Source organism: Daucus carota, chromosome 3 (assembly GCF_001625215.2).
Source record: "Daucus carota subsp. sativus chromosome 3, DH1 v3.0, whole genome shotgun sequence".
Taxonomy (NCBI): Eukaryota; Viridiplantae; Streptophyta; class Magnoliopsida; order Apiales; family Apiaceae; genus Daucus; species Daucus carota.
Window position 1 is genome coordinate 20,754,154 of NC_030383.2, and position 9,940 is coordinate 20,764,093.

Genomic DNA, 9,940 nt, shown 5'->3' on the forward strand with positions numbered 1-9,940 from the left:
TCTCTAGCTTTTCTTGTCGTCGCCGTCTGGGGCTTCCATCGGTTTTCACCGGTGGAAAGCCCCCGAATCAGTTAATTGCTTTGTTTTCTTTTTAGTTTTCGAATAATACTTTTTCTCGAGAAATTTAGATCTAAAACCATGCGGAGATTTCGCTGTCTCTCGTCCAAGCGGGTGGGTTTCAGTCCGATTTTTCTTGTTTTTGTGGTTCTGCTCTGGATCTATTCTCGGGAGAATTCTTAGATCTAAAATCATCGGAGATTTCGCTGTCTTTCTTCTTTCCGGTGGATTTTCAGTCCGATTTCTCTTGTTTCTGTGGTTTTGCTTCAGATCTGAGGTTGTTTTCTCTCCCTGGTGAGAGTTTTGTTTTTCGCTTCTTAATTGTAAGCGGGGTATTGATTTGGTGATGGAAGATTATATGGAATCGCAGTTTTGGTCGATAGCTCAAACGATAGCTCTATCAGGGCATGATGAAGAGGGTACCAATAATTCAACGAGGATGCATGAAGCGGGTACTTGTATTTGTATATACATTTTCTTCAAAATATCGTTTAACTGTCTCTTTACGAGAACATGCGATTGCAATTTACTGTTTGTTCGACTCGATCATTGGTGTAGATGCCGTGTGGCTTTTTATTATTAGATTAACACCTTCGTTTCAAAAAAAAAATAAAAAATTTAAGAGCTTCATCTCTCTTCTTTCTTTAAACTTTGTTTAAAGAGCATCTAGGCGCTCCTAACTTATTTTCATCGAATAAAATAATCACTTCTTTTTATTTGTATTTACTTCTCTCTAATTCTCTCTCAACTTTTCTCTCAAATAATAGTAATAAAATATGAGAGTTGTCACGATATTCAATATATTAACTTATTAGGAGCCACATATTATATTATTTTTAAAGAAGGATTTAAGATGACAATCGGAGCTCTAATTTTCATAGCAGTCCAAGTAGAGTGTACTCCAAGCGTCGTTTAGTTTTCTCTGATTATATCTTAGAGAACAGCTATGGCACCAAGAAGAGTAATCGAAATTCTCGTTTCTTTAAGACTTTTTTTATTAAGTTTATGTTTAACGGTTGAGTGATCAGATGATTTTATCTTTTCAGGTGGGTGGTAGCAGAAGGGATGCTGCATTGGATGCTATGCGTGCATTTGGGTTTGAGGACAGTCTAACTAGGAAAACACTCAATGAGCTACTCAAGGTTTTCGAACTTGCTCTTTACTCTTTATTTTTTTTAAATAATATTGGTTATGTATTCTGTCTTTAAAATGATTGGTTTAGCTGTTTGGAAAGGATTTTGTTGATCTTTTGTTTATTAAGGCAATCTTCTTTAGAATATTTGATTTCACTAGAGGGGCATGTTTTTGGTCACTTGCTTGATTGGTTTTAGTGATTGTGGATGTTATGTTTAATAATGTTGATTTTGCCCGTGTAGAAAGGGCTTGCAGCGGATTTTGTTGGTTGCTTGCTTGACTGTTTTTTAGTGTTTATAGATGTTGGTTTGGTTTTCTGGTGTAGGTTTATGGTAAAGATGGATGGCCTTTTATCGAGACAGATTGTTACAAGGTCTTGACTGAGGCTATTCTGGACACTCTCGATCAGAAACAGCTTGAGCAGGACCATGAAAATCTAATTGATAACAAGCCTCAACAGGATGATGATAATCTCGTTCAACTTCTGCCTGATCAAGACCATTTCAACAAAGCTCTGCCTGGCCTCCTAATAGCTGACCGCCCACATGCAGATGAAACTCAAGATCAGGACAATGTTACACCAAAGATTAATGAATCAGATGTTGCTTGTGGAGATCGTGTGCAGGAACTCTCGGTGCAAGTTCTGCAAGCTGAAGACTTCGCTGTCGGGAGATGTCCAGAAGGCCAGGTAATCTCTTTCTCGCTTGGTTTTGTGGACATACTAATTTGTAAGGAGTTGTATGCTTAAATCTGGTCTATCTTTCCTTCTCGGTAAAAGCTTCGAACAAAATGTTTATAATCAAATATCTAGACATTTGGTGTACTACATTGTTGCTAGCACCGTATATCCAGCATTAGACATTATTTTAATGTCTTTTGGTATGTTTAGTCATGTTATTTATCCAGAGCATGAAATCTGATATTTAATGATTATCTTGTTTGAATTGTATTTACTCTAGGCTTGATTCAAATCGGAGCTTTGCTCAATTTTTTTAAACATTTCTAGTGTTGATGTGCAAGGCTGTGCATATGGTCCAGCACTGTGCCTTTTAAACAAACATGGCCTTAGTGTTTTTGACAGGATAGTTTTTTAATGGGCCACTGGTGTATTATATTTGTTGTCGCTGATGGTTTCCGTTTGCCTTTGTGATACACAAGAAGGGGAATCTTATTTCTGATTGAGGTAATATGTCTTAGATAAGAGATCTAAGAGGTTATTTTTGATCATGTTTGGTAGACGGTGGCAGATCCAAAGACATGATAGGGGGGGACTAAAAGACAATGTTAGATTTGGAGCATAATATGTGAAAATAACTAAAAATTCCATTAGCAGGAGCCTCCCTTAAAATTTGATTGCTTTTGGTGTAACAGAATGTCACTTGTTTTTATTGATGAAGGGTAACTCTGTGCTTCTGCCCAAATTAATGTTTAGCTTAACGTTCTGGGGAGGGAGGCTTTAAAGTTGTCACCCTTTAATTGTTACAAGGTCCCTGACTGATGCTGTTTTGGAAACTCTTGATCAGAAACAACTTGAGCAGCAACACGGCAATCTAATCGATAACCAGCCTCAACAGGACAATAATAATCACATTGAGCTTCAGCCTGATAAAGACCATTTCCCAGAAGTGCTGCCTGACCTTCTGATAACTGACCGTCCACACATAGATGAATCACTAGATCAGGATGAAATTGCACCACAGATTGATGAGTTACAGGTTGGTTGCGGAGATCATGTGCAGGGAAGGTTGGAGAAAGTGCTGCAAGCTGATGAAGTCCATTTTGCTGTGAGGAAATGTTCAGCACACCAAGTAATCTCTTTCTCCCTTGGCTTTGTAAAAATACTGATTTGCAAGTAGTTGTGTGTCCAAATTTGGTATATCTGTAATTATTATAAGAATGGAACATATTGGATTCTAATCAGATGTCCAGACATTTGGTGTACGACATTGTTGATATTGCTTTAACATGGATTAGAAATTTTGTTTAAGTACAGAATTAGCCAAAATTGGGAATTGTGTTTTCTTTTAAAGGTAGTTTATTTCCTAATATATATCTGGTCAATCATAAAAGAAATTTCCCCAATGTTTAATAAGTTTATATGAAATTAAATTGAATGGAGGAGTGCACGGATTCTGTTAGTTATCAATTTGTTGTAGTCCCTTGGCTATAGTGGATCCAGAAATCCACTAACAGGAGGCGTCCATTCACATAAAAAAAAAAAAAATATGATCAATAATTTTCTTATGATGACATATTAATATAGTTGAAAAAGAAATATTAGTAAGTTGAGCCAAAATTTTAGAAGGGGCTTCAATATAGAATATTTTAAATTGTAGTGTGTAAGAAAAAACTATAGGGGTCGGGGGTGCATAAACCCCTTGAGCACCCCTTCTAGATCCTCCACTGTCCATTGGTGCTGTAGAGGCACAGTGAGTGAGTGACGTTCAGTCCAGCACCGGATGGCAAGGGATTATGTTCTTAAGATAGGCTCTGGCTATTTTTTTGTGTTAAGGTTTGGCTTTAAGGCTTGCGTGTGGAATTATCTGTAGTATCTAAAAATGGTTATCTTTTCACTGAAAGTTGATGGAAGTGATCTTATGTTAAATTTTCTTGCAATTTTAGTTGATAAGTTAGATATATGTGAAAATATATCTTGAACTAGTCATCATCTTATTGTTTTTGGTATTTTGAAGTAATGTAAAGACAAGGAATGAACTCTGGTATTTAAAGATATCTTGTTTGAAATGTATTTACTTTATGCTTGATAATTTTGAATCTAGCCTGCAATCGGAGCTTTACTTCTGGACAGAAACTGTAGAACTTTTTTGCATGCTTTACTATCATTCCAGCTGTGCTTGCAATCTATGAAAGTAACCTATGAAATGAACAATTGCATAGTCATATGGTGCATTGATTTAGTGGCTGAATATAAACAGGTCGTGCATTTTTTGTGATTTCTGTTGGAATATTGATTCACTTCACAATATTACAACCAACTGAAGAAATTGTAGTTCCATAGTCGACTATTCATCCAAAGCAAACATACCAGTAGCTGCATGGTGGTGCTGAGCTACAGTTTCATCTGAATAAGAATTAAAAAGAAATATTTTTAGAGTTTCCAATTATTTATAAATGTTTAATTTAATAGTCGTCATCCTTTTGTCACTTTTTCATTGCTTCTTTCCTTATAGTAAATGCCCCCATCCTCATGAATAAATTATGAAAAAGTATTTAATAAATATTATGATTAGTATATACTTTTATAAGTAATTCTTTTAATGATATACTTCCTCTTCAGGCCATCAATCCAAAGCCTGAAACATGTGTGGCTGATGATATTGCCAAGGAAGGTGCAGACATGCCGAGGCGTAAACCATGCTTTGGATGGATTAGTGATGAGGAAGAAGATGACTACATCATTCTGAAACGATCAAACCAGTGACTTCTGCTATTGTTACCGACTCCATAAAATATATAGTTATTTTTGGTGTTGCACCAAATGATTACATATTCACTGAATTATATTCTTGATTTTTGGAACAAAAGGTACTTATCTGGTCAGAGAGAAGATATATAATAAACATTGGGTTTTTCATTGACAAAAGCAACAATTTTGTGTGGTGTGTCGGTTTGATCAATCTGATAATCGGTGTCCTATGCTCACCAATCTGTTTCAAATATTTCTTGCTGGTATTGTGGTGGTCCCTGGCTCCCTGCAGTTATCAAACTTTGCTTTCAGCGAAGAGGAGAATGACAATAAGTGAAGAAGCGAAACCGAATTTGTATGGTTTGAATAACTGATAATAATTAGTTTCCTTTCCTATAATTATTGGTATTAAAATAAGAGTTCAAAGTCCTTGACATACATATGATAGTATCATACGTTCAACGGAGAAAAAAAATATCCAACAACTTAACACCAAGTGTATGTCATGTTAGTAGCATATGTTCAACGTAAAAAAAAAAAAAATTGGACATCTTAACACTAAATTTTTTATGTATACAAGGATGCTTTTTTTTTTTTTTTTCACTGAATGTATGGTGGTATCATTTGTATATTATGTATCGGCTGTTCTAAAATAAAATGATATATGAACGCTTTTTTTTCTTGTTGGATGTATGCTAGTATCATTTGTATGTTCCGTGTCAGCTGTCTTAAAATAAAGCGACTTTGTATTAAAAGAGTGATGCTGCAAGAATGAATATATGCATCCTCCCTTAAGTGACAAAAGATTGTATCTGGTTGAGAAAGATGGAGGAATTATAAGAAAAACATCTCAAATTTTTTCATTTTATTAGTATAAAAAATCACAAGATTAAACCTCAAAAACAAAAGAAGCAGAAAACGATGTTTAGTACACTAATTTTTCCAGTACAACGGACAATGCAGAGTTTAGTTTGGTACAGAGAAAGAAGGGTCTGTAATATTGGTTTCTCGACTTACCAATTGATTCTCGAGAGACAGTTGCATTATAAAGAAATAAATATCAGTCTTTAATAAGATAACAAGCGTGCTGAGATTCTGAGATGCAATTATCAAGTTTAAGATTTCCCACTTAATTGTGTTAGTGTAGCTTAGAAGTAGGGTAAGAAAAAGATGAGATGCATTTAGAAACTCCGGTACCACTTTTAAGGTTAAACTCTTTTCAGCTATGGTGAAAGCCTACAATTTTATATGTGTCTCTTACTTTGGAGAAGTCTTTTGCTGATTATGCTAATATATATTTGAAAAATATACAGTTGGGGGCACCTCCCTCTGCACAATCTGTAATCAGAAAACTTAGGTCCATTAGTGCTGGGAGTGCAAAATAATAGCATAGTGATAAAATGATAACTCAAAAATCATCAGCGGGTGCTAATTAGCTGTTCTGTAATCCCATAGCTGCAAAAGATACATGAGCATTGTTTGTGGTGGCTTAAATGTCGTGGAGAATCTAAATCTAGGCTCGGGCAAAACTCAAAAGAACTTTGTCAAAAGTTAATGGTAAAGATCTGGAAATAAGGGACTAATTGCGGACTTGGTGAAAGAAAGAAGTCAATGGAGGAGGAGGCTCTACGATCTTATGTGATATGTACCTGTTCCATGTGATCCCAACCAAGTCTTTTAGGGGTTATATTTTATTGATAATGCTGCTGCTGATGATGATTAGCATGGAATAACAAACACAATAGAAGGAACAAGGTGACAGGATGAAAAGAACAAAATCAGCCAACAGCAAGATTGGCACATTGTCATCAGACAAGAGAGTGAGTTGAGTAAATAAACACAAAATCTTCATAAATGAAATAACCACATACTAGATGACAAAGATAATGCAGATGATTCTAGATGGCATAACGTTATCAATTCAACGACGGATGGATTAGGGACCAACAAAGCATTAATATCTGATTAATGGGCTTTAGCCATGCTTTTTTTAATCCTAACATAGCAATAGGGTGAAGGTTTGAGTCTCATTGTATTCTGTGGTTAAGATCATGTACAGTCACAGACACTAAAAAAATAACAGAAATCTATCTAGAGATGCCTAGTTATATGATGCAGGACGGCTTATGAAAAGATTTATACACTAGATAAAAACAACAAAAGACAAATTAGCTGCAGAAACCCCAAGGGCTTACCAATCGCAGAAGGGTCCATTAATTCTTTATTTCCGCTTCCCATTATTATCACTACGGAATTGATGACTGACAAGTATGATCAGCCCAACAAAATTGTTGGACCTGAATTGTGCAGCAAAGCTCCCATGACTATCTCTATGAATATTCTATTGGTAGACTATCAAAATAGTATAGGCTGCAACTAAGCAAAGAATACAAATACCATTTCACATTTCATGTGCACATAACACAAGTTTCTGCAGTTGTGAGCATCATTAGTAGAAGATCTTCTTTTCTTAATATGCCAACATATTTGGTTTTTACTTTTTAGTATTTGCCACGTCAATAAGTTACCACACACGGCTTCTCCAACGCAGGGGCATAAGGTATGTTCGCTCATACTCTAACAATTTTCTTTTAAAGTCAAAAATACGTTTAATTTGGGGCAGAAGATATGATGACATTCTGTTAGTCAACAGATCAATGACCAGCCTAATAAGCATCTCATAAAGTGTATAAAAGCAATACAAGTTGGCCTGACATCATATAGTAGATGTATATGGGCCATTTCATGCAGTAAGCTAAGAGCGATTTAAAATTATATATATTAAATAATACATGAGGTAAACTATGTGTTGTTTTCCTTATGGTGAGATAAAAAAGCTTCCTAGATAACATCAAGAAACTGAAATTCCAAGTGCTAACAGATATAACAGGAAAAGCAGCCAACACTATGACGCTTAATAGGTTAACATTTACGTAGGGTTTTCGAGCCAGTATCTGTATGCAAGATACAGTTAATAACAGAACGCTTATTGAAGTATCTATTATGTAATGTATAGGATCACTTGATCGAAGAATAAGGGTAATCAAGAAATTACACTATTCATAACATTCAAATTATACAATGGCAGCCAAAAGACAAACTGAACATGATAGTCGAAGAGATCATACAATATTTACAATACTAATGGAAAGAAGTCTTCTGTTCACGTATTCAATCTTACTAAAAATTTTACACATGACTGTCAATATGAGGGTCAACTTACCTACAAATACATTTTCAACAGATTAAATAACAGGAACAATCAAGAATTTAAAAGTATAAAATCCCATATAACAAATGTCAAAATATAAATAATTACCATTTCCTAAAACAGTTATACATAATATCAAAATCTATTGATAAACCACCCCCAACAAACCAATGTAATTGTCACGTGTCACGACAGTAACTTTCAACATTATATTAACCGAACATTACACATGCAACAGTTACAGATAAGGAACAGTTGCATTAATTTAACATATGCAGCATAATAATGATTTATAATTTACACGGTTATTCTTTAAAAAGATACAAGAGAAAACTTGTCAAATCTAAGCTTCCAATATCAGCTATAAAACTCAACGGTTTCTTTTTTCAGAGACACAAAATGTTTACATTGCTGCTGGTGAGAAAATTTATGGCAAGATATTTTCACCTTAGCAACTACATGTAAGGCAACTCACGAGGTAACAGGAAGTGTGTTTCTCCTTGATAAATGAAGAACCCTAGTGTCGAACAATGATCATATAAATACATCCCAGATAACATCAATTTCATAAACCTCCCGCACTGAAAACATATATTCAGGCTTCAAATTTATTATTGGAGTTATCAAATCATCAACCATAGGAAAAATGTAACAATATAATCAAGCTCTAAATTTTAATAAGATGCAAGGAATCGAAATCATCAAGCATAGCAACATATATATACTTATACCGACTCCAAATAAATTGATGCGGCTACCACTTCGACTATAACATTAACTGAACATTACAATTGGAACACAAGGAAAACAACATCTACATCAATATACAAATTCATCATATAACATAATTTGGTATAAGCATTTCCAATTTAAAATCCACAACATACAACAATTTCATACACACAACACAAAGAAAAAAACAACAGAAATCAGTATACCTAATTGCGAAAAGGCGAAAGCTGGAATTAATTATGATCATTATCATAATCAACAACAGATCTAGAATGCTGAACAATTGAGCGTCCCACTGAACTAATCCAATCCTCCTTCTCCTTATCCGAGTCAGCGATAAAATACATAGTCTCCGATTTAGTCGACAGCTGAAAAGCGAACTCTTTGTGAATCACATCCTCCGCGCCTTTGACGGTGAGACACGTCGCAACCGGAATAACGCCACGTGGCACGGAGCCACGAGTGACGACGGAGTCTTTGAACCAGAAGAGCTTGCCTTGTTTGAGTATGAACCAACGGCGACGCCAGGTTTTGATGTACTCGCCTTGTTTTGTGAGCCAGCCGGCGCGTTCGGGACTTGACCAGAACTCCACGCCGTCGTAGTCACCGGCGGCTTGCCCGGTGCCGGTCACGGATTGCCAGAGGCTTAACATGGTGGGAGAGTGAGGATAGTGATGAATTTGCAATAGATTATTGTCAATTAATATTCGTATTCTACTTCATATAACATAATAATATCTAATATTGTACGATTAGAAATTTTATTTTTGAATTTTAATTAGATCGTACAATCATGATAAATTTATGAATTATTATTTTAAAAATTCAATAATTATAAACTTAAACATTTTTCTTTGAATAGTGCTAGGTGCACATAATTGTGTACAGAAAATTTGTACATAATGATAGGGGGGCCATCCAATTAAAATCCACCACATGTCATTATATACATGTTTTTGTATACAATTATGTGCAACAAGTATTTTTCTTTTTCTTTAATCCAAAAATCATTAGAGCCCGATATTTGCAGAACAATCATCGGGATAACCTTCTATAAAGAGCATTGATTTCTGTATTTTATCATTATTCTTTTTTGATTATCAACTATGTTTAAAGATATGGTGCATAATCCTTTACAAATTTTTATTTTTCAGCATATATTCTGCTTGTATTTGTAATTTGTAATTGAGAAATATTGCATGTAATGCACGATTATTTTTATAAATAATTTGTAATATTAAATCTTGAGACTCATGTTGTTATTTTAAAGATTATTATAGTTTGTCCAAGGAATTAAGCATGTCTTGCTGTTTATATCTTATTTAGTCATATATGTGCTTGTACATAGTTTGTAAAAATATAAATTTTATAATAAATAA

The 9,940-nt window shown here is 34.6% G+C and overlaps 2 protein-coding genes across 3 annotated transcripts; one reads left to right on the forward strand and one right to left on the reverse strand.

The window, feature by feature from the left end:
* Positions 1–909: 909 nt before the first annotated feature.
* LOC108195299 (uncharacterized) lies at positions 910–4,802 on the forward strand. 2 transcript variants are annotated; one of them, XM_017362254.2, is made up of 5 exons: positions 910–1,018; positions 1,104–1,199; positions 1,517–1,879; positions 2,715–2,999; positions 4,490–4,802. In XM_017362254.2, the coding sequence occupies exons 1-5, from the start codon at positions 1,004–1,006 to the stop codon at positions 4,631–4,633; spliced, it is 903 nt and encodes a 300-aa protein (XP_017217743.1). In that variant the 5' UTR covers positions 910–1,003; the 3' UTR covers positions 4,634–4,802. The 2 variants fall into 2 exon arrangements, with proteins under 2 accessions (XP_017217743.1, XP_063944874.1); XM_064088804.1 differs by lacking the exon at positions 910–1,018 and having other exon boundaries at positions 1,031–1,199; positions 4,490–4,773.
* A 3,842-nt stretch (positions 4,803–8,644) lies between these two features.
* LOC108195191 (pleckstrin homology domain-containing protein 1) lies at positions 8,645–9,267 on the reverse strand. Its single transcript, XM_017362143.2, has one exon. It carries the CDS (start codon positions 9,212–9,214, stop codon positions 8,795–8,797), a length of 420 nt encoding a protein of 139 aa, XP_017217632.1. The 5' UTR covers positions 9,215–9,267; the 3' UTR covers positions 8,645–8,794.
* Between the last annotated feature and the right edge of the window lie 673 nt (positions 9,268–9,940).